This window comes from Diabrotica undecimpunctata, chromosome 6 (genome assembly GCF_040954645.1).
Source record: "Diabrotica undecimpunctata isolate CICGRU chromosome 6, icDiaUnde3, whole genome shotgun sequence".
NCBI classification, from domain to species: Eukaryota; Metazoa; Arthropoda; class Insecta; order Coleoptera; family Chrysomelidae; genus Diabrotica; species Diabrotica undecimpunctata.
In genome coordinates this window covers 124,226,046-124,251,897 of record NC_092808.1, presented here as the reverse complement: position 1 = coordinate 124,251,897, position 25,852 = coordinate 124,226,046, and the positions used below count along the sequence as shown (strand labels likewise).

General features: G+C 34.6%; 1 protein-coding gene across 3 annotated transcripts; it reads left to right on the top strand.

The window, feature by feature from the left end:
• The first annotated feature begins 30 nt into the window (after positions 1 to 30).
• On the top strand, positions 31 to 24,456 carry LOC140443819 (retinol dehydrogenase 11-like). 3 transcript variants are annotated; one of them, XM_072535283.1, is made up of 5 exons: positions 31 to 161; positions 7,568 to 7,707; positions 12,636 to 12,998; positions 16,182 to 16,307; positions 23,918 to 24,456. In XM_072535283.1, the coding sequence occupies exons 2-5, from the start codon at positions 7,587 to 7,589 to the stop codon at positions 24,256 to 24,258; spliced, it is 951 nt and encodes a 316-aa protein (XP_072391384.1). In that variant the 5' UTR covers positions 31 to 161; positions 7,568 to 7,586; the 3' UTR covers positions 24,259 to 24,456. The 3 variants fall into 3 exon arrangements, with proteins under 3 accessions (XP_072391384.1, XP_072391383.1, XP_072391385.1); XM_072535282.1 differs by lacking the exon at positions 31 to 161 and adding an exon at positions 568 to 696; XM_072535284.1 differs by lacking the exon at positions 31 to 161 and adding an exon at positions 7,420 to 7,485.
• The last annotated feature ends 1,396 nt before the right edge of the window (positions 24,457 to 25,852 follow it).

The following is a 25,852-nucleotide window of genomic DNA, read 5'->3' as shown; positions in this document are numbered from 1 at the left end:
TATTAAAATATTCCACAAAAATACGGTTGTGGAATACAGAAACGGATTCTAATAATAAATAATAAATCATAAATGATTAGTCGTTGTGATATTCAGGTGATTATGGCTCATTTGATTATAGGGTTTAATTGTTTCGAGATAATTTAGTACTTGAAATGTAGGTATGTATATATTATATTTGTAATATCTACTTCTACTAACGTACATTTTAACATTCAGTACAATAAATAAACAAAAACAATCACTATAAATACGTTTAACGGGATATTAAACATTTCCTAATTATTTCATGAATCTAGAAAAGACTTACGTTTGACTTCCTTGCAAGGAATTTTCTTTAGGTACTTTTCAGAAATCGTTTTGCTTTATTTTCTAACTTTGTTCGCTCCTTTTCATTTTTTTTTTCGCGTTCCCTTTCCTCTAGTTCTCTTTTATAAATTGAAGAAGAAATTACAAAACTAGATCTTTGGGTATTACGTATTCCCTTACGTTCGGGAGTTTTTGCCCAAGGCAAAGGCAAACAATCTTCCATGTTTCTGCTCTTATTTATAGAGTTTTGACTAGTGGTGGGAACTGAATTAAAAGTTGACATGGCAGCGGATCCTGTGATTGTTTTTTGAGTGTTTTCTGAGTAAAGTGTTAAACTTTGTGCCACTTTTGTATTTTGTTCAGGAACTTCTTCCAAAAGAATAACAGGTACAGATTCTATATCGTAAGTTAAAGTCATCGCTGCTCTCTCTTCTACTACAGACATATCTTCCAAAAACATTTCATTTATTACAATTTGTGAATTATCGCCTTCTTCATTATTTGGATAATTTGGATGTAAAATGTTAAATAGATTTTTGAATTGATTGAAAAACTTTTTTGAAACTTTTGCTAGTGTTATCAGAGTTTTCATTTTTTCTCGATTCTTTTAAGAGCTGTAAAGTATCTTCATCGCATAGTTTTCAAAAATCTATCAAATTGATTTATTCTGTTGTGGTTTCGCCAAATTTATGCACGGTATATTTTTTACCTAGGCATTTGCTGTAGTCAATATTATCCGCTACAGAGACCACACACTCTAAAACCACTTAAGATAGCCGATGGTTTAAGAGTATCTACAGCTTCTTTTAAAATTGGAGCAAAGTTATTCTTACTTAGTTGTTCAAATGGATTTTGTCTCTTCCAATTCAACAAAGCTCTTTGTCAAGAATTTTTAAGTGGCTTGAAACTAAAGACATCGGCGGGTTGAAGAATTTTACTGGCATTTGGATATAATACCACTAAAATTATTTCTAGTTCTGTATATAGTTGACTTAGTATGTTAAATGTGTTTTGTGCCCGTCTACAAACATTATAGTTGGGAATGTAATATGTTGTTTTACTAAATAAGGATATAATATCTTTGATATACATATAATCATGAAAAACATCTGCTTGCGTCCAACCTTTTTCACTAGTAGCAATACCCCACCCATCTGGAACATCTTCTGCGATGCTTTTGGGTAATCTTTTATACGCATAAACGATCATCGGTGGCGTTGTTACTAGAAAATGTGAACATGACGGTAATATTTGTTTTTGATGGGCCTTGCTCTATCTGATAAACATTTTTGGCACCTTTTGGTGCAAGAACCCTATCTTCTTTGAGACAAAGGGTAAAATAAGTTTCATCTCCGTTGTAAACTCTGCTAGGATCAGAAAGAATGTCAAAATAGTTCTTTTCCATTAAATATTGTTACGATAGATAATGACGTGTCATATGACTCAAAACTGTAAACATATTTATTACTAATATCTTCTCTATTCAAGTATTTTCTAGATCGTAAATATACCTGCCGGCAGAAACCTCTAGAGCCATGGGTCCCTCTACGATATAAAAAAAACCTGTTTACATTGATGGAACTGCTTTGAATGGAAGGTCATCGATTCATCGGCGGAATTCCAGAACTAACGGCATTTTATATTTAAAGAAGGAACTCTGCTGAAAATAGTTAGTTAGTTTTTGAACATCGCGTCGAGTTTTAAAATGTAACGCACTTATTATAATAAATGTAGATAAATTAAATAATTATTGGTGTAAAATAAATTGGTAATAAAGACTTTAATAAATTTGTAAGTGTTATAAATAGAACCTTTAATAATAAATAAAAACAATAAATTAGATTAATAATAATACTACAAGTGGTGTCAGAAAGTGGAATATGTAAAATAAATAGTGAAAATGACTACGATTTATGAGCTCACAGTTACGAATTTAAGAAGACATCTCGAGGATAGAGAATTTACCGGAAAAAAGGCTGAGTTATTCCAACGACTAAAGAACGCTTTAGAGGAAGATGGTTTAAATCCAGAAACTTATATATTTGAAGATAAACATGATGCTGTCATCTCGTCGATTTCGAAATTAGAGAACAAAGTTTCTGGAGACATCGCATCATTAGAGAACAAAGTTTCTGGTAATATTTCGAAAGTTTCTTCTGATGTGGCCAAAGTTTCTGGTGACATCGCATCATTAGAGAACAAAGTTTCTGGTGACATCGCTTCTTTAGAAAACAAAGTTTCTAACGAGATTTCTTCTGTGGAAAGCAAAGTTTCTGCTAACATCTCTAAAGTCACTTCTGAGATGTCTGCCCTCGACGATAGAATGTCTACGCTAAAAAACCAAGTTGCTGCCGATATGTTGGCCTTCGAAGAAAAGATGGAAGAGTTGGAACGAAAGATGGAGGAAACAGGGACATCAGAGAGAGGATACAAGCCAATTAGGAAGTGGAGGTTCTGTTCATGTTAAAGTCCCAACTTTCGACGGAAAATCATCATAGAACAACTACATAAAACAGTTCAAATGAGCCGCAAGAGCGAATGGATGGTCTGAAAAAGAAAAGGCTGTAAACCTGACTATCACTCTTCGAGGAGATGCCTTAGATGTGCTTCAGACTATAGCCGTAGAGGAGACGGATGATTTCGAACAACTTAAGAAGAGGTTAAATATGCGATATGGCCACGAACATTTGTAGCATGTATATCAGTCGCAGCTTAAAAATCGAAAACAGAAGAAAGATGAGGCTCTTCAAGAATATGAGGTAGATATTGTCAAATTAGTACGATATGCTTATCCAACAGCTCCCGAAGACATGATGGAAAAATTGGCCGTTCAAACGTTTATTGATGGTCTTCGTGATCATGAAATGCAGAAAACACTGCGATTAGCTCGTCACAAGACGCTGGTTAATGTCTTATCCGCCGCCCTCGAATACGAGTCAGCTACGCAGGCCTCTGGCGGTTACAGTAAAGTTAGGACTGTAAAAGAGGAAGGAGATGAAGATAAACTTGACCAGCTCGTTAATATGATGAAAAATATGACATACAAGAAAACGAAGACCATAAAATGCTGGAATTGTGGTGAAATAGGACACGTACGAAATTCATGTAAGCACCCTAGGTACGACGCAAATTAAGAAACTCAGCATCAGGAAAACTAGAACGGGTCGGCCTTAGGGGGGCAGCTTCGACCCGGAACTTTTCCAAAGACCCTCTCATACTAATAGCTTTTTTGAAATGTCGTGAAGATAGTGTATATGTAGATGGAGAAATAAATGGTAAAGAGGATGTTATATTAGGAATGGACGTAATGAATATGCATGGATTCCAATTGGATTTTAAGAATAAGGTAAACAAAGTTGGCAACGAGGAGGTATTTCTTCATCCACATGATGAAAACACTGTGCAAGCAGCCATTAAAGAAGATACAGTCGTGCCTGCGAGAAGCGAAACAATCAGTAGCGCGGCTACAGGGAATTGTGGACGAAGGAACACCTGTTATGATGGAGCCTTGGAACCATGACGACGAGGTTGGGCGTGGAATCATAATTGGAAAGGAATTGGTGACTTCGGCTAAAGAAATTCCTGTGAGACTTATCAATGTCAATGACTACCCAGTGACCATCACGAAAGAGACAAAAGTAGGAACTTGTGTACCTGTGACATCCATCATCCATCAGACGACAACATCTGATAATTCCAACGACAAATTCGACCAAATGGTTGCAGTTGCAGGACAGTCTCTGAATCAGATTGAGAAAAGGAAATTAAGGGAATTTCTTCGGCAGTATCGTGATATTTTCGTACCGAAAGGAGGAAAGACAAAAGAACTACCGTTGTAAAGCATAAAATTGATACTGGTAATGCTAAGCCAATTCGTCAAACAGCTCGACGATTACCACAGACGAAAAGAGAGGAAGCTGAAACAATTGTTCAGGAAATGAAGAAAGATGGGGTAATAGAACCTTCTACGAGCCCATGGGTCTCTTCGGTGGTCCTGGTTAAGAAGAAAGACGGAACGACAAGGTTCTGTGTGGATTACCGTTTGCTGAACAACTTTACCAAGAAAGATATTTATCCTCTGCCTCGGATCGACGATACATTAGACACATTGGCTGGAAGTAAATTGTTTTCTAGTTTGGATTTGAAGTCTGGATACTGGCAGGTAGAAATGGACCCAGTAGATAAAGAGAAGACAGCCTTCACCACAGGATCTGGATTGTGGCAATTCAACGTTATGCCATTTGGACTCTGTAATGCTCCTGCAACATTTGAGAGGCTTATGGAAAATGTGTTGATAGGATTATCTTGGAAAACATGCCTGGTTTACCTGGATGACATAATCGTCTTGGGTGAGACATTTGAAGACCATCTGAAGAATTTAGGAATCATTTTTAATCGACTTAAAGCTGGCCAGTTGATGTTAAACCTCAAGAAGTGCCAGCTATTTCAAGGTAAAGTCAATTATCTGGGCCATATAGTCAGTAAAGAAGGAGTGGCCGTGGATAAGGGAAAAATCGATTCCATTAAGGAATGGCCAGTACCAACGGACAAACATCAAGTGAGAAGTTTTCTTGGACTATGTACTTACTACCGGAGGTTTATTAAGAAGTTTGCAGATATCGCTAAGCCATTAACGCGACTTACAGAGGAAGCAAGAGACTACCGCTGGGATACAGACTGCCAAAATGCTTTTGAGACCTTAAAAAAGCAGTTAATCACAGCATCAATTTTAGAGAATCCGCTGCCAGAAGGAGAGTTCATCTTAGATACAGGTGCAAGTAATGTGGGAATTGGAGGAGTGCTGTCTCAGATTCAAGGAGGAGAGGAACGAGTCCTCGGATATTTTAGTAAAGTTCTCTCAAAACCTGAGCGGAATTATTGCGTCACGAGAAGAGATCTTCTAGCAGTAGTGAAATCAGTAAAGCACTTTTATCAATACCTCTACGGAAGGAAGTTTCTAATCTGAACCGACCATGCCGCCCTTAAATGGTTGATGCAGTTTAAGAATCCAGAGGGTCAGATAGTCAGATGGATCGAACGACTCCAAGAATACGATTTCAAGATTGAGCACCGGGCCGGAGTTAGCCATAGAAACGCTGATTCTCTTTCCAGACGACCATGCCCAGCAGAGTGTTCCCACTGCAACAAAACGGAATCCAAGGAAGCAGCAGTGCTAAGAACAACGATGGTCAATGACGACTGGACGCCTACTAAGATCAGGGAAAACAAGAACGAGATCCAGTTATACAGAAAATTCGAAAATGGAAAGAGGAAAACCGTCGACCACCTTGCCAAGAAATATCAAACCTATGCTCAGTAGTTAAGACGTATTGGGCCCAGTGGGACTCATTTATCATAAAAGATGGCTTGCTCAAACGAGTACTGGAAAATGATGACGGTTCAGAGAAGAGAAGACAGTTGGTGATCCCAAAGAGCAGAATAGCCGAAGTACTTCGTCAGTTACACGACACTCCATCAGGAGGGCATTTTGGTGTAAAGAAAACCTTTCAGCGAATTCGGAAACGGTTTTATTGGATGAACAGTTCCGACGACGTAAAAGACTGTTGTAAGAAATGTACTATTTGTGCTACAAGTAACAGGCCTTACCGAAAAAGGAGAGCTCCTATGAGACAATATAATGTTGGAAGCCCGTTTGAAAGAATAGCTTTGGACATCGCTGGGCCATTTCCAGAAAGTGAAAATGGAGGCAAGTACATGTTGGTAGTAATGGATTACTTCACTAAGTACATGTTGGTAGTAATGGATTACTTCACTAAGTGGGTCGCTTAAGTTCTAAGTCGGGAGATTTACGCACTTCCAGACCAGAAGGCCGCCACCGTTGCAGATAAGTTGATTCAAGAATATATCAGCCGATTTGTAGTGCCTTTGGAGATAGCAGATTAAGTTAAATTTTATACCGTATATACCAAAATAATTTGACAGTAGAGTTCCTCTGGGTACTGTCACACGTTGGAATAGATGGTAACGAAAAGGCAGATAGTCTAGCTACGCCCGCAGTAACCAATACAGCCACATCAGTGGAAAATCTAACGGTGCATTTAGATTTAAAACCTTACTTAAAAGCAAAATTGCACGATGTTTGGCAAAACCAATGGAATAGAAGCACCACTAAATTGATAGAAATAAAATATTCCTTCCTTCCATGGAATTTCTGTCCTTCAAAGCGACAACATCAAGTCCTAATAACACGTCTCAGATTAGGACACACTTCTACAACACATGAATACTTGTTGAAGACAGAAGAGAAACCAGTGTGTTTTGTTTGTGAATGTAAAGTGACAGTGAAGAACATTTTGATTGACTGTTCAATATACTCAGTTGAAAGACTATATCACCACATTCCAAAAACATTAAAAGAACTTCTAGGAGAATCTAGGAGGTGTTACAAAGAATGAAGAAAGAATGTGAAGTCATAAAAACTGTTAAAATTAGAAAGATTCAATATCTGGGTCATATAATGAGGGGCGATAAGTACGTATTACTTAGGTTAATTATGCAAGGGAAGATGCAAGGGAGGAGAAACCCAGGACGACGCAAAATATCCTGGCTAAGAAATTTGAGAGAGTGGTTCGGTTGCAGCTTATTAGAATTATTCTAAAGCGCGGCCAATAAAATTAAAATAGAGATGACGATTTCCAACCTCCAATAGGAGAAGGAACCTGAAGAAGAAGAAGGGAAATCTAAATACTGCTGACTTGATAGAATTCTTGAAATCTATAAACTTTTTTAATACAATTTAATACAATACATCAATAATTAAAATATATATTGTATACATTATTATGTAATTGATATTTTGTATATGCCTATGTATGTCTTTATCACTTTTTGTATTTTCCTTATGCTAATAACCCTAAGTGGTTGAAGCACTGAAGTAAATAAAAAAAACTTTCGAGTTATCGAGAGTCGACTGTATAAATATGTTATATATAATCTCAAATTAAACGATCACAATTGAAAAGAATACCATGATTCTGGTTATTTTAAATTACCTAGGTATTACGAAACAGTCAAATTCTTAGTCACTGAATCTTTTTGATCGCCGTAATTATAATTTTAATAAAGGTCATCACACAGAAACCGGTATTTTAGAACAAATAATAAATAGTTGTGGCTTCGCGTCAGTTTGATTCTACACTGATTAAAAAAGTGAAGGTATCTACACTTCTTAAATAACAAAACAAACATTACATTTTTTTTTATTTTTTATCCAATTATATATGTTTCGCTTGTTTAGTTTTCGTGTGAAATAAAAAATGGGTTCTATGTTTTCTGCCTCCTGTAATTCTGAAGCTAGATTAGATGGTAAAACTGCAGTGATCACTGGTGCTAACACTGGAATTGGCAGAGAGACGGCTAAGGATTTTTATATAAGAGGTAAGCATTATCAAATAAAGTTATTCACTTTAATTGTCTAACTACTTACTGATCATGCGGTAATATGAAGAACTCAAATGTTTGATTTCGTTTGCAACATCTTTACGCGAGTTGAGTTTCTCATCAATAATTGCTATTACAACGAAAGTAAGTATCGAATACTGAGCCCAGGTTGGAAAAGCTAGTTTCTGAAATACATACGTCGCGTTAATATGTATTACATTATAATGTATTTTTGTGTAAAGTGTATTTTATCATGTGTTACATCTCATTACAGTAAGATACCTAATTTTTTTGGAGTACCGAAAGTTCATAAAACGAATACACCACTTAGACCTATTTGTAGTACCATGAATTCTCCTTGTAGTGAACTGTCAAAACTTTTATTAAATATTATACAACCATTTGCAAACAAAAATGACACATTTATAAAAAATACACAACATTTTTAAATAAATGATCGAATATTGAATTTAATTCAAATAATATTTTGGTAAGTTTTGGCATAAATAGTTTATTTAGAAATGTGCCATTAGATAAGACTTTAAAATATAATCAAAACAAAATTAGAGAATTGGCAACTAGAAAAAGAGTAATTATATCAGGTATAATTGAGTTATTGACATTATGTACTGATAATACCTATTTTCAACTAAATAATAAATCCTATAAAAAAATTTTGGCTTTAGTTTTTCTCCATTATTAGGCGATATATTTATTAAAGATTTTAAAACAAATTTTATTTCCAAACAAAATTTAAAACCCACAGTATGATGGAGATATGTAGATGATGTATTCTCAATATGGCCTTATGGATTAGAGTTGTTGGACGCATTCTTGAATGATGTAAACGATAAAGAAGAAACAATAACATTTACCATGAAAAAGGAATAAAATACCACACTACCTTTCCCGCATGTTTTAATCTCTAATAACAATACTAATATGAGACTCAGGTGTATAGAAAACCAACACACACCAACAAATATCTAAATTACAAATCAAATCCCACCATCAATATTAAAAAGGTGATGAATAAATCCTTATACGATAGAGCCAAAATTAGGTACTTGTTCTAACGAAAATTCGTTCTTCTCTCTCCAATAGCGCTACAGCCCAAATCGGGCCTTCGCCTCCTCCAAACTATGCCTTCTCCAGGTTCTCACGTCTAGCAAATTTTGCGCGTCCGCTGCCACTTCATCCTCCTATCTTTTCCGTGGCCTTCCTTTTGGTCTTGCGCCCTGCATTTTACTATCTAGGGCTCTTTTCGGCAATATTTCTGTCTCCATTCTTACTACATGTCCAGCCCAGCGAAGTCTCCGAAGTTTAACGAATTCTGAGATCGGTGTCTCTTTGAACAGTTGGTAGAGTTCATGGTTATGTCGTATCGGAACTAGTAACTACGTGGAATTTATATAGTTACTAGTTGTAATCTAACATTGCACAATATTACGCAATATGGCGCAATGTTAGTCCGAACGCTCTTTGTTTGGATCTCGTCTTGAAAAAGACGAGATCTGTTGTTTACTCTTATAGGGCGAAGAAATAAAACAACAAATATGTAGTAAAAAAAACTCAGCCACAGAGTCTTAAGAAAATATCGCAGAGCCCTTAGAGCAAAGTGCTCTAGGAGCGCTCGTGAGGGGCTAACCTCGACTAGGCAACTACTGACTCGAGATCCGAAAATGTCCCATATTTAAAAGGGGTTTAACTTTTATATGAGATTTTTGGATCTCTCGTCCAATAGAATTTAATAAAAAGTTCCAGAAGGAAGGGCGATGCGCATCAGGGTGCGTGTATGTTGCACCAGGATGACATCCCCCCCCCGCTTTGGATACTCGGAGGCTGATAAAAAGAACTGATTTTATTAAAAAATTTTACAAAAACATATATATACTAATTGAAACATAAAAGCAAAAATTGTTTAAATTTAACATTACTTACAGTTTCTAACAACTACACTGCACTGCACTGCACTGAAACACTACACTGCACAGAAACACTACACAGGAGGAGGTCGGTGGTGGTGACAGCATCTGCAGGTCCATCCTCGGTCGATGTACTCACTCCTTCGGCTGGTTCGTCCTCCTCTAGGCTATCCGGATCCCATCTAACCATATCAAACGGTGTCTCGTAGGCCAGGGGCCCAAACCTACGTGGCAACGACCACCTAACTGTAGGGGGCCTGACTGGTCCTACTCCGCGATCTACGTTGGCAGCTGGGGCGTCTAACGTCGAAGAGGGCTGGTTCGTCGAAGGTATCCGCACACCGGCGGTCTCAGGTCTGCAGAAGGCTCGGATATCGGCATGTTAGCTGATGTGCTAACATCCGATGCATCTCCTCGCTGTCTTCATGAATGTCTTCTGTGCAGGCGGGTCGTGGATTCGAATTTTGTTGGGCGCCATGTCGTATCGGAACTAGTAACTACGTGGAATTTATATAGTTACTAGTTGTAATCTAACATTGCACAATATTACGCAATATGGCGCAATGTTAGTCCGAACGCTCTTTGTTTAGATCTCGTCTTGAATAAGACGAGATCTGTTGTTTACTCTTATAGGGCGAAGAAATAAAACAACAAATATGTGGTAAAAAAAACTCAGCCACAGAGTCTTAAGAAAATATCGCAGAGCCCTTAGAGCAAAGTGCTCTAGGAGCGCCCGTGAGGGGCTGACCTCGACTAGGCAACTACTGACTCGAGATCCGAAAATGTCCCATATTTAAAAGGTGTTTAACTTTTATATGAGATTTTTGGATCTCTCGTCCAATAGAATTTAATAAAAAGTTCCAGAAGGAAGGGCGATGCGCATCAGGGTGCGTGTATGTTGCACCAGGATGACAGTTATACCGGGATCTCCATATTCCGTTTTCGTTAATAGGTCCAAATATCTTTCTTAGGACTTTTCTTTCGAAGACTTCCAGTTTTCTTTTTGTCTCTTCTGTCATCACCCATGTCTCGCATCCATAACATACTATTGGTCTGATAATAGTTTTGTAGATCCTGATTTTCGATCTCCAGTGTGTGTGTTTTTGGAGCGAAACACATGATCGTGTGAAAAATAAGCTTTGTTTCCCTTTACTATTCTTCTTTGGATTTCTGGTTCTTCTGTTCCATCCGTGTTTAATGTAACTCCTAAATATGTGAAACTTTCTACCGTTTCAATATCGTCCGCCAATTCAACTGTGCGTCTGTTTCCCCTAGCTCTTGCCTGTGTAAACTTTTTTGTCTTTTGAATATTTATTTCTAGTCTGGTCTCTTTTGCCTTTGATTTTAATTGTGAATATATTTCTGCCGCCTCTTCTGTTCTGCGAGATGATGCTGATATCATCGGCATAGGCGGCAATCTGTATTGATTTATTTATTAGGAGATTACCTTTTCCTATATTCAGCTGTCTTATCACATATTCCAAGGTCAGGTTGAATAGGGTCGGTGCCAGCCCGTCTCCTTGCTTTAATCCTTGGGCTATCGTTAAGTTTTCAGTGAGCTCATTTTGGACTCTGACAGTTGCTATTGACGAATCCATTGTTGTTTTTACCAGTCGGATGTATTTTTGGGGGATATTAAAGCTCTGCAATATTTGATATAACTTGTTACTATTAATTGAGTCGTAGGCTTGTTTGAAATCTATGAATATGTTGTGGACGTCAATGTCGTATTCCCACGATTTGTTTAAGATTTGTTTCACTGTGAATAGTTGGTCAGTTGTAGATCTTCCTTGTGGGAAACCGCTTTGATATTCCTCGACAATATTTTCAGTTAGTTGTTGGAGTCGTTTGTTTAGTATGTAAGCAAAAATTTTGTACGCCGTGCACAAGAGGGTTATGTCGCGATAATTTTCGCATTTCAGTTTATCCCATTTTTTATAGATTGGGCATATAATCCCGGTTTTCCAATTATTAGGGATCTTTTCATCATTCCAAATCTTGTTCACTGATTCGCTTGTTCACTTGATCACTGGTTATTTGCATTTATAAAATACCTTATGAATGCGATCAGTTTTATTTAGGTGAAACATCAAGGCCATTAAATGTTAGAATAAGTGAACATCAATCTCATATTAAAAATAAAGAATTTGATAGAACTCAAATATGTAAACACGCATGGGAAAACGAACATAGAGTTCCGATTAAAGTATAGTCCTAAAAGAAACAAATGGTAAAAAGAGAAAAATCAAAGAAACGGCTCTAATTATGCTAAATGAGACCAATTGCGTCGCAAATTCCCTGGGCAATTGCTGTAGGGTATGATTACCCATACTAAAAGGGGAAGTCAATAGAAAGAAAATATCACTCTTAGTAAGTCAGTAACATATCGAGGATACATCATTTATGTTTTTAAATAACATACATATAAAATAAGAGTTTGGTGTTTATTGAGAATAAACTAAATGTAAGACCAAATACTTACCATGTCGGGATAGTAGTATGAGGTTTTTTTCCTGGTGTTTTCCTCATGATTTACTATGGGATCGCTAACAGGAGAATTTTACTGTCATCATCGTATGTGGTTGTCTTTTTAAAGATGAATCACATGCTATGATTTTTTTGACGGATATTCTCAAGTTAAAGTTGATTTCATGTAATTGAATGAACTATCTTACAATTCAGTCGTACCAGGAACGCAACTCAGCAATATATTGGCAATATCATTTTAAAGTCGTCTACTTTTAAATGCATAATATATGTCTGAATTGTCAATATGAATTAGTCAAATAAAATTAAATTATTAGGAGAATTTTTCACCAAGTAACAAAAAACAAAATTTGTTTAATTTATTAATGCTTTGTATTTTGAAAACTATTTCCGAAGTGGAAATTGAAACACCAATAAATTTATTTTAAATTTAAATTGTGGCTTATTCCCAATGAAAATAGTAATTGTCATAATAATATTTATTAAACATTTACTGGTTGTTTTAAATTATAGGTGGTAAAGTAATTTTGGCATGCAGAAATATAAAAAAAGCAAATGAAGCCATCGAAGAAATCAAGAGAGAGTGTATAGGTCAACAAAACTTAGGAGAACTACTAGCTGTATGTCTCGACCTCTCGAGTTTAACGTCTGTTAGATCATGTGCTGCAGAATTACTCAAAACTGAAAAACAAATAGATATATTGGTCAATAATGCTGGACTATTTGGAATTCCATATGGGAAAAGTAAAGAAAACTATGAACTGAATTTTGCAACAAATCATTTGGGGCATTTTTTATTTACTTTGTTACTGATGCCAATAATAATAAAAAGTGGTTCTGCCAGAATAGTTACTGTTTCTTCAAGATTGCATATATGTAAGTTATTTTTATAAATATTATAATGTTATAATTTGTTAAATTTGTTGAACTTGACAGAGGTAAAGACAAAAGATCAAAATATTGAAGAGTGGCGAAATATATTTTTAATTGGAAATAATTGAAACAATCATTAAATTCGCCGAACTCAAATTTCTTATTTAGAACTAGGATTCTATTAGTAAACGTAAGTATGTTTATTTTTGTAACATCTTAAATTGACCTTCAAAACAAGCCAGAATAATTTTGGAAAAAATAATTATAATTTTATCTTCTTCCTAGTTCTTTTAGTCGATAATTTTTGTTCTGGTATTTGTGTTGTGATGGGTAGCTCTTTTAGACAGCAGACTTAGTAAAACACAGGTTTTGATTATATAAAAATATATTTGAAATAAATAAATAACAAAATAAAATTAGATCCTAGGTAATATGTAGAATAAAAATTAAAACGTTAATCCTGGCGACGACGGCATCGACGGCGATATGACCTACAGTGTAATATCTGCGAAAAATAAAATACAATTAATGACTTAAAATCTAAATAGCAATTTCGGTGCGTTAATACACACAGGCGGTAGGGAATCAGTACTTGGACACAGGAAGGAGAAAATAGATTGATTTATGCGATTTTGGATGTATATGTATGCACTTATGAAGCCTTCGTTTGTAGAGATTATATCTCCATATCTTAAACGAACTATTCTGTCAAAATTAAGCTATTAATAATGATTGGTAGTGGATACTATTATCTCAAAAGAAAACTACTTATATGGACTGATTGTGGAAACACTCATTGATACTGATCAGTGTTTATCTCTCAAACATATGCCGAAGGAAAACTAATTTCGCAATCCAAAAAACAAATAGCAGAAAACAAGAGACTAGTTTGAACAATGATAACGCCAAATAGTTATCGATGGTAACATCGAGTATTCACCAGTTCTTATTATCGATTATTCTACGATTCTACGCTAAAATTTGATTTAATGAATGAAAGTTGCTACTGAAGAACGTTGTTTTTAAAAATTTGTTTAGCATCTAGCAGAGATTGGGAACTTACATCTCTGTTAAAGCGCCAATTATATTTTTTAAGTATGCGAAATAGTCTGAATAGAAAAAAGCGACTTCCAACCATGTTCCTCATCGTGTTAGAACAGGTTCTGATGGAAGTGGAATATTTGGAAGCGTTTCTTTATAAAGTTAAATTCTTATAGAAGATTTGAGGAATACTTTTTATGCTTCTGTAAACTCTGTTCATTCCATGTGCTAAACAAATAACGTGTATTGAGTTGGTATAAAATATTTTTAAATTTTGTCTTACCTTGACCATATATGATGCAGCATCGAATAAAAAAGCCATAATTTTTGACTAGGAATAGCTGCAGGAAGAAAAACGTTTTTTTTTATTGCTTGTATGAAATTAAATAGGATTTTGGTAAGATCTTATTCCACAGAACACCAATCATTAAATTCGATATAAATTGGCATTTATGAATTTTGTGCAATTTTCTGTGTAAATATGCAAAATCCCCCTAGTCTACTGATCAATCTTAGGCCACTTTTAGTCTGAAAAAATTTTGTGGAAATCCAACATTTGAAAATTCTACAAAATGATTTTTAAACAACTTTTACTACATACAAGTTTAGAGGTGGAGTCTTACAAAAATCTTAAATTTACAATTAAAAGTAACAACGATCATTTATCGAGATAAAAATATCCTATCTTTTAAGTTGGACCAAACAATATACTTTCACAACATTTCATTGAAACCAGTTCAGTCATTTCGGAAATTAGCGTAAACGAACATCATGGCATGAGATCTTTATATATAAAGATAATTAGGTCTAGTGCCCCCGACACAACTGTTTTAAAACAATGGTTGAAAACTAGTTTCATCTGCTTGCAGTTTACAACCTAAATAAAACGTGTGTTTGCCCACGAAGCCGCAAGTTTTGGATCAGTTGAGTTATAATACAATGTTGTCAGCTTATAATACAATGTTAAACGGGGCAAAATGGTGGGTATAGGAAAGACTAATTTAAAAAATTAGATTTTAAAACAGTTATTCAGTTGTTCTGAACCAAAAAAAAAACAATGCTTTTGTTGACAAATATATTTCTCATCTATCATACACATTTGAACAAATCAGATTTTTCGTTAAATTTCCAATGTGAAAAATTATTCGTTATTCTGAAAAATAAATAGATTAATATTTTTGGTAATAGTCTCTTCATTTTTATTAAGTTTAACTGCCAATTTTAATGTGCACACAAAAATAAATTTTAATGTTTTTAATTATTCAGTTAATATAAATTATTTATCCTTTACTAAATAATCTAAAGATTTTTTGACAGTCTTTAAGTTCCGTATATGTAATTTCAAATTTATAATCTAAAATGTTTACCAAATATTTATAATAACGTGCTACAAATAAATGCTGAGCAACTGCGACCACGGGAGGAAGGTCAAACAAAAATCGGTTTTAGATTTATTGGAAACCAGTTAGTCGGATCGCCTCATGGGCGATTCGTCTATGGGGCGAATCTGCGCGCTTTGATGCTGCCGAGAACACAAAACAGTTGGAAGTGCAATAGTTTTAAAACAGTTGCGCCGTGGGCGCTGGACCTTAGTATAGCCAATCCCACCTAGAGATAACGGCAAAGAGAATAATGATGCATTTTTCCGCACTTAAATTTAATTTTAAAACAGGTTTTTTCTCCACTGCATTTAATTAAGTCGATTTTAATCGTTACTGAGAACCTACTCATTTTTTGTTATGATATTTTAAAATACTTGAGTTTTCATACCATCTTTCATTACAATAATTCAATGGAAAATAAAATTTTCTAAATCTAAAATGTCTAACGACATTTTTGCAATGATCATGTCGTTATCTTTACAGAATTCATACAATTTCTATCCTCGATTGTTAGGTTGTCCAAGACCATAAGGACCTATAGTTTGACTTCGTCTACCCAATTTTTTGTTTCCCAATTTTTGCATTGAAGTGGCCTATAATATATAAAATTTCGTGTTTATTAAACTTCTGTAAAATGTCTAGGATTTGATCATAGAGCTTTTCGACTTCATCGTCATATTTCCTATCTGCAGTCGGGGCATATATAAATTTTTATTATAGTTTTTTTTTTATTAATTTAGACAATTATTCCAAAATTTTTTAGCGGTATCCAGTCTGGACTTTAGTGACTTACATTATGAAAGAAGAACATACGGTGCTATAAAAGCGTACTCTGAATCAAAATTGGCGAATATTTTATTCATGAATGAATTGGCGCAGCAATTTAAAGGTAAATATAATAACATGCTTTAAATGAAAATCACTACACCTCTTTGCAATTTACACTACTCGTCGAAACTATGTTATTTTCGATTGTGATATTAACTGATATTTTTATTTCTTTGATTAAGATGTTTATCGATTAGCCCTATAATCAAATGCTTTAATGAAAAAAGGGATCTAAAAATCACACCGCAACAACTTCTTGTGCTATCTTACATCGACGGGTACAGATTACTTTGAAAAATCTATTTCTATTAATCCATATTTTAAAGCTGCAATACATTGTAGGAGAGATAATTATATATGATTCACAAGAAATGATACTATAATTCAGAAACAGAATTTTCTAAGACTAGGTAATAAAATTACTGACTGGCAAAGTTTCAAAATTAAAATAAAAAAAGTTTTGATCTAGCAATTCCTTTACAAACAGAAGATCAACTAGATGAAGAAATTAAACGCTTTGTAAAAAGTATCCAACACTCAGTATGAGATAATACTCCTCAAACTATTCCTAGAATAGTTGGGAAAGATAATAATTACCCAAAAGAAATTAGAGACCTTATTTGTGATAAATGAAAACTTGAAAGAAACGGCAACAGAGTAGAGCCCCAATAGATAAAACAACCTTAAATAACCCAACATAGCATCTTAAACGTGAAATTTAGCGCATTAAAAATATCAGAACAGGCTATTCGCTTTGTAAATTCACAAAGCGACTGAACAAGCCTATTCTCAAAATGCACCAATCAGAAATGCAGATAGGACCTCAACTCGAAACAACATTCAAAAAGCAAAAAGATTTGAAGAAAATTTACAGGCGACCTTCCAGTCGAATAAAGGAAAAGATTCTGAAGACTGGAATAAACCAGAACCAGAAAATGTTACAATTATACCCACTTCACCAAAATCAGTTTCTAACGAAATTAAAACAAACATAAATCCAATGAAAGCACCTGGCTTTGACCTTATCACGGAGAAGAACTAAAACAACTACCAAAAACGCGTATCGGTACTAAAACTTACTAATCTTATCAATGCATCATTTCGATTAAAGTACCACCACACGAAGCTTTATCCTATAGACCCAATTTATTACTTCTTATCATTTTGAATGAAGTACTCGAGAACATCTTCAAAACATAGACAAATAATAGAAAAATCTAGGGAATTCAATATCCCACCATACATTTGTTTTATAGATTATTGCAAAGCGTACGACAGGGTCAAATGGGAACACTTATGGCAGATACTAAAAGATGTAAGCGTACCACAGCACTTAATTTCGCTTATAACTGAACTATACGAACACACTACTGGAACAGCTAACGTGCTTGACACACTCTCAAACGAATTTCACCCAGAACAAGGTGTCATACAAGGATGTATACTGTCTCCACAATTATTTCATATATATATAGGGAGCATACTATGAGAAGAGCGCTTGAAGGATGGGAAAAGGGTATCTCAATAAATGTCCAAAAATAAACAATGTACTTTTTGCAGACGACACAGCCCTTCTTGCAAATAGTCAAGAAGAATTAATTGATCTTATAAAGTTTATTAAAAACGAAAGTCTAATATTTGGTCTGCAGTTAAACATAGCAAAAAAAATGATCATGATAGTGGGTAAACTACATAACAATCATCCACACATAACCACGATAGACCGGTTTAAGGTTGTGAGCTCATATTTATATATGGGATCATTCTGGGAAGGACTCTCAAATTTCATGAACTCTGAAAATGAGGTTAATCGACTGCATAATATTCCCAGTGCTTCCAATATATGAATCTTGGACCCTACGACAAGCCGAAAGAAGAAAGATAAATGCCACTGAAATGTTCTGTTGGAGAAGAATATTACGAATTCCGTGGACCGATCACAGGACAAATATTTCAATGAGCATTTCAATTTTAAAAGTCAACAAACGGCTATCCAGCAAAGTCCATCTCCAATAATTAAAATAATTTGGACATGTTATGAGAGCAGGTCACAGAAAACATGGAAAAACTTATTATCCAAGGAAAGGTAGAAGGCCGAAGATTAAGAGGAAGATCTCCAACAAAATGGATCGATCAAATTACAGGCATATGCAAAAGACCTATGCATGAGTTAAAAGAAATGACCAGAGACAGAGATCTTTCGATGACAATACACGACATCACGATGACCACTACACTTCCTCCGGGGGATCAGGATTGAAGAGAGAGATCATTTTGAAACTTTATGAGAAGCTGTTGCTTAAGAGGTTGAAACCAATTATGAAAGATAGGAATTTAATTCCCATCAGTTTGGTTTTATGGAGTCATTCGACAATAGACCAAGTTCATCGAATTACTGATATCTTTGAAAAATGTGTAGAAGGAAGAAAAGTTTGTTCCAATGTCTTCCTGGGTGTGGCACAGGCCTTCGATAAAGTTTGGCATAGGTGACTATTCCACAAATTGGAAATGTTACTGCCTCATCAATATTTTGAAATTTTGGAGTCTTATTTGATAGACAGGTACTTTAGAATGAAACAAGAGGAATCTTACTCCGATCTAAAACAAATCAAAGCGGTAGCGTACTTGTGCTGTACTATTGTACACTAGCGATATCCCTGATGTTCTCCGCGCATATTAACTTTACAAACAAGAAAGATAATTATATACCATATACCATATATACCATATATTCCATATACCTGCTAGAATAAACAATGCTAAGATTCCAAATAATGCTAACACAGCAAAATACCTGGGTATGACCATCTACGTGAGGCTCCGCTGGAAACCTCTCTCATAAAAAAGAAACGAGCAAAGCTTGGAATTAAGTACAAAAATATGTATTTGTTGCTAGGCCGAAAGTTAACTACGTACAATAAGCTGCTTATATGTAATCAAATACTAAAGCCTATCTGGATCTATGGCATACAACTTTGGGGATGTGCCAGTAAAAGCAACACTTTAGTTATACAGCGATTCCAAAACAAGGTACTGCGGAAAATCGTTGATGCACCCTTTTATTGTCAAAGCAGTGATATCCATCGAGACCTCCAAATGGACACTGTTAACCAAAACACTTATAAAATTGCAAGTGGTTACGAACAGCCGCTACTTCAACAAGTGAAAATCGAGGCAATCCGGCTGATGGACAACACGGATAAAGTGAGAAGGCTCAAAAGAATAAAGCCTTTTGAGTTAGTTAGCCAAATAGTTCTATCATGTCTTTCGATCATTTCGTCTGATTGTGGATGGAGAGGCATAGTGCGAGTTTTCTTAATACCCAAGATTTTCATTAATTCTTGCCATAATTCTGATTCAAAATTTCGTCCTTGATCAGAATGCAACTCTAAAGAAACTCCATGTCTTGATACGACATGTGTTAAGAATGCTTCTAATACTGAAGTCGCTTCTTGATTAGTAACGGGTACAATTTCAAGCCATTTTGAAAAATAATCCATTGCGACCATTAAGTACTTGTTTCCTCTCTCTGTCATCAGGAGTGGACCGAGAATATCCACTGCAAGTTGTTCAAAAGGATCTCCGGAAAGATATTGTGCCATTTACCACGACTTTTTGTTCTAGGGCCTTTTCTACAATTACATAAATCGGATTTCTTACAGCAATCTTCTACATCTCGCCGGAAATTGATCCAGTAAAATCTGTCTCGAACTCTGAAAAGTGTTCTTTTAACTCCGAAATGTCCTCCCGATAGATGTTCTTGTAATACACTCTTAATGTGTGATTTTGGCAGTACCACTTGCTGAACTGTACGTACTCCATCAGGACTCTCCCATTTCCGATATAATAGACCATTGGAAAGATACAGAGATTCCCATTGAGCCCAGTACGCCTTTATAGTTCTACTGTATTTGGTTATTTTCTACCAAATACGTCTCACTCCATTTTTAAGCCATTTTCGTATGACTTTTAAGTCATTATCTTTCTTTTGATTTTTTTTAAGATTTTCTAGGGAAGTCTGATCATTATCTTCTTCCTGTTTAACTGTGGTTATACGGAGACTTACTTCTTCTGGTATTTTCTCTTTATCTTCAAGTCTTTTACAGTACTAGCATTTTCGTTCCAAACAGTGTCGCCTAGAAAGAATATCGGCATTGTTATGGAGACGCCCTTTTCCGATGTACGCCAAAGTTATATTGTTAGAGTCTCTCTATCCACCAAACCACTTGTCCTTCTGGCTTTTTAAAATTCGTTAGCCACTGCAAAGCGCTATGGTCAGTTCTAATTATAAAATTTCTGTTATAAAGGAAAGTATGAAAATGTTCTAGGGCTTTTATAACAGCTATGAGCTCCTTTATGGTAACGCAATAATTCTTTTAAGCCTTTCCCATTGTTTTACTAAAACATGCAATAACTTTTTCTTCGCCTTCCTGTTCTTGTGATAATACGGCACCAATACCATACTGAGATGCATCACAATCCAACGGAAATTTGCCATCTTCTCGTGTATAGGCTAGGATAGGTGCTGTTGTAAGTCGTTTTTTTATCTATGAAGGCATTTTGACAATCTGGTGTCCAGTCAAATTCAATGCTGCTTTCGGTTAGTCGATAAAGAGGCTTAGCAATGCGGTCAAAATCTTTAATACATTTCTTTTTTATTTCCTGGTTTAGGCCAATCTTTAATAATTGAAATCTTCTCTGGATCACTTTTAGTTCCTTCTACTGAAATGATGTGTCCTAAATATGCCTCTCTTCGAAATAGTAAACATTTCTTATAATTTAACTTTAAATTGGCGTTTCTCAATCTGTCAAATACCTCGCTTAAGTTTTTCAGATATGCATTAAAAGTTTTAGACATAATCATTATATCATCAAGATATACTAAACAATGTTTTCCAGGTAAGTCCTCTTAAAACCATTTCAAACCAAAGTGGCGCTTGACGAATTGGTCTTGCATCTCCAGTATAAATTCTATGTTGAACTAGTACGCCCTGTAGATTTCTCGGATTCAAAAATGTCGTAGTTTTCATTAATAAATTCGTTAATTTTGTTTAATTCTTTAGTTGTTAAGTGGTCAACATTTTTGATTAGTTGTTTCACTAGGCTAGCGTCAACTGGGTTACTGGAAGCTGTATTCTTTTTTTAAATATTTTTCGCACTTGCTTATTTTTTCTATTGGTGCACAGAATGCTATTTGTTGTTCTTTCTTCAATTTAAAATGCTTTTTAGACAAATTAGCAACCCTTACTGGAATCATCTCATCTACATTAATAAGGCATCTGGCTATCAAAATTCCATCACTAACTAGTTCATCGCTTTCCACAACGCCGAAATGTAGGTTTTTGACTCAGTCTCGCCAGGATGATACTTTCAGAATTTTGAGGAATTTCGGTATCCTTGCTCACTATAACTCTTACTTGAGGTACTGATTCTTCCAAATTTAGGACAATTTCTTCATTTTCAATTAATAAAATTTTATTTTGAAGATCTATGATAAATTTGTTCTGCATAATATCCATCCCAAGAACGCATTCGTCTTTAATATCGGCTACAAGGAAAATGTGTTTTATCAAGGTGTTACCAATCTGTATGGTTGCCGTTATCTCTCCATGAATTGGAATAGTGTGGCCTGCAGCTGTTTCAAGAACTAAGTTTGTTTTAGTGGGTTGTAGTTTCTCATTCAGAAATCCGGTTCGAATAAAGGATCTGGTTGCACCGGTATCAATAATAAAGGTGCATTTTTGATTCTCAACGTAGCCCTTAAGTAATAAATTCTGTTCATTTTTATGTAAAGTGTAAGTGGGACTTTTATTAGATACAGCCGACGCCCGCCCCTTAGTGTCGACTTTTATTCGTTTCCCTGGCTATTGTTTGCGTATCTGTGGTCAGTTGTGGGAGATCGATTTCTTAGAGACCTATCTCTACTAGTATTTCTAATAGGACTATGTGATGGGCTTCTGGATGTCGATCTAGGCGACCTTCTAGCCTCATTCTTTGGATGTTCTCTCCTTGTTTGGGATCGGCTTCTGCAATTGTTTTGAAAATGTCCTATTCTCCCGCAATTAAAACATCTTCTGTTTTCATTTCGAGGTTTTTGTTGAAGATTTTGAAGTATGTTTAAAATTTGGGATAAAATAGGTTGTTGGTTATCTGCGGTTGTGATTTTTTCATTTTCTTGAAATCTTATTTCTCTTAATTTTGGGCGAGATCTGGAAATGCTTTTTGCCGCTTCATACTCCTGGGCTGAGACTAGTGCTCCATTTAGCGATTTGTGATGTTGTAATCGGAGAGCTTGTTGCATTTCAACATCCTGTAGTCCATCTATGAATGCCTGTATTCCAATTTGTTCCAAAAAATCTTTAGGTGCCTGAGGGTATGCCAAGTGCAATTGTCTTTTAATGTCGGCTTCAAATTCTTGCAGGCTTTCGTTATGTTTTTGATATCGAATTTTTAGCTGACTTTGGAAAACCTGCTTTAGATGCTGCTGGCCATATCTTGTCTCTAAAGCTTCAACGAGAGAGGTATAACTGGGTGCATCTTGGGGAAGGAATTGCAAAACGGTTGATGCCTGTCCTCGAAGCGACACCACCAAAGAAGCTGTCATTTCTTTTTTATTCCAGCCATTTGCTCTAGCTGCAGCTTCAAATTGAAAACGATAAGTTTCCCATGCTATCTGACGATCGAATGAGGGTGGTTTTAAAAATTTATTAGTTCTAATTGTACCTGGTTCAATTATGGAAGGTGATGCAGCTGTTTGTTTAGATTCGACGTTAGTTACTGAAACATTAGATAAACAAGCTTGGGTATTAATTTTTTTTCTAACTCAACTATTTGTATTTGTAAATTAGATTTCAAATCATTTTGTTGTTGTTCTATTTTATTTTCAAAATTGTTTTGTTTTTCTTCTAATTTATCTATTTTACTAGTGATTTGACTTATCTCTAACTGAAAATTTTCGTGAATTTGGGATAAACCATCTATGATTTCTATCTCTATTTTTTTACGCCTCTCCTTTTCCTTTTCCTCTTCTTGCCTACGCTTCTCATTTTCCGCTTTCTCTTCTTGTCTACGCTTCTCTTCATCTTCTTTCATTTTTAAAAACCATGCAGGGGGTCCGGACGTATCCATTTCTTTGTCAAACTGAGTGGATCTTGCATTAACAACTGCTAAACTAAATATTTCTTTATCCCACCGCTGTCACCAATGTTACACTTCTTGAAAATTAAGTTTATTCAACACCAGCAATATTACAATACTTTTTAACTAACTGACAACTATATAATTATATATTTTCTGACGTTCCAAACTTCACTAGACATTTTAGGAATTTTCGATGTCATCTTGAATGTTCTCGAACTACTTCTTCTTTTTCGTCAATGGACTTTTCCTATGTGGGATAAATCTTTCGTAACAATAGGTTGTTGGTTATCTGTAGTTATGATTTATTCATTTTCTTGAAATCTTATTTCTCCTAATTTTGGGCGAGATCTAGAAATGATTTTTGCCGATTTATACAATATTTGTAATTTGTAATTCCCATTAAACAAAGTAGATAATATAGAAATGCCACAAGAAAATAGTTTCGGAACCACTTAGAGATCACTCAATTGTTTTTTTTTTCAAAATTAGTGTAAGTCACTAAATTAATTATATGCATTGTTATTGTTTCAGAAAAGAATATAAATAATGTAAATGTCTACTCGTTACATCCAGGCACAGTAAGATCAGAAGCGGGTAGGTATTTAGATGACTCATGGTTTCGAGGAAGTTATTGGATTTGGTCGAATGTACTTGGATTGTTTGGAAAAAGCACTAAACAAGGTGCACAAACATCAATATATTGCTCATTAGATGAAAAATGTGCAAACGAAACAGGACTTTATTATGCAGAATGTAAACCAGTATCCCCATCGCAAGCTGCCAGAAATGAAGCAGCAGCGAAAGAGTTATGGGAGGTCAGTTGGAAATTAGTTGGTTTAAAAGAAGACTTGAATCCTTTTAGAAAATTATGAATGGGATTTAAGTATACTTATTAAGTTTAGTAGGTGTTATAAATTTTTTCTGAAAAATAAACATAAGTTTTCCTTGCAATTCCTTTATCTTAGTATTATAGTTTACATTTGTATTACCTATTTGACTCATTTTCATTGTTTTTAATAGTTTATGCATATAAGTTTTTATAAGTTTAAATATATTCTTGCAAACTAAAATTTTTATTTTTATTCACAGATAGGTACCTACATTGTTAAATATTATGTTTATATGGGGTTAAGCAACAATTTTTTGTTAGGAAAATTACATTTTCAAATAACGTTTGACGTTTCAATTCCACTCTGGAAATCGTTTTACCCTTTGTGTCCCGACGGTACGTCTGAGTACCACTGTTTTCAAAGCACATTATAAAAATAATGAATAACACATTCTTTCTTCAGATACTTAAAAGTCTACATTATTAGATGCGTCTAACACTTGTATGTCACAAAAAGTGACAGCGATGTTCTAACAATAATAACAAATTCAGTCATAGTTGGCGCCTATGGACTACCTAAGCTCTGACGTCACAATGGACGAGGATTTTAGAAACCTTTCCAAACATTTCTAATTTGTGTGTATTTGTCCCATAAGAAGTTGGAACTATTGCTTTCTTTAATTGTTTGAAGAATAAACAAGGATTTTTGGTTTTGAACATTCATTCTGTGCGATTGGCACTATTTGTTATTCGTGAATTTGTGAGGTAAGAATATCAAAGTATTAAGGTATTTACTACGAATGTTTACATTTTAAGGTTATGCTATTATTTGATTAAAACTTTAATTATTTTTTACTGCATTTTAAGTTATTTTGTTGTTGTTTTTATCGGGGTTATTTCAAAATTAACCAATAAATCATTGAGTTTATTTACGAAGTTAAAAAATATTTAAATTATTGCTTTACTCTTTTTTGATAACTAAAGATTTTATCCCCTAAAAGACTAAATATATTCGATTTCTCCTAGTTGAAATAGTTAATAGTAGTTTTGTTGTCATTACTGAAAAATTCAGTATACTGGATATCTTCAACACATCTCTAATAGCCAGATCTAAAAAATAAACATTTTACAACATTCAAAAAAACATTTTTAAACACTCTTTACGGCAATTTGATAGAAAGGTTTCCACGGAATGCTATATTACAACGTAAACTACGAGAAAACAAATATCTTTAATCTTTTACAGGATAAAATCACTGGCAACGAAAAAAGAATAAAACATTAATTTAAATATTTTTCAACTTCGTAAATAAATTCATTGATTAATTGATTTATTTTAAAATAACGCTGATAAAAACAACAAAAAATACTAGTATATGGAGGTACATATAATAATAACGTACTGGGTCCCGATGATATATGCAAATATTGTAAACCTTGAAACCGGTAGCCCAAAATTCACCAACTTTATTAAATAAAAACTATTTAAGATTATGAGTACTGACTCATTTCCCATATACTAGTATTATGGACTCACATCGGCAACCATTTCATCATTTGAACAACAAAATAGCTTGAAATACAGTAACAAAATAATTAAAGTTTTAATCAAACAATGACATAACTTTAAAATATAA

Coding starts and splice junctions, on each gene's coding strand:
- LOC140443819 (XM_072535283.1), top strand. CDS start 7,587: ATGGGTTCTATGTTTTCTGCCTCCTGTAATTCTGAAGCTAGATTAGAT. Junction 7,708..12,635: donor TAAGGATTTTTATATAAGAG/GTAAGCATTATC, acceptor TTTAAATTATAG/GTGGTAAAGTAATTTTGGCA. Junction 12,999..16,181: donor TTCTTCAAGATTGCATATAT/GTAAGTTATTTT, acceptor AAAATTTTTTAG/CGGTATCCAGTCTGGACTTT.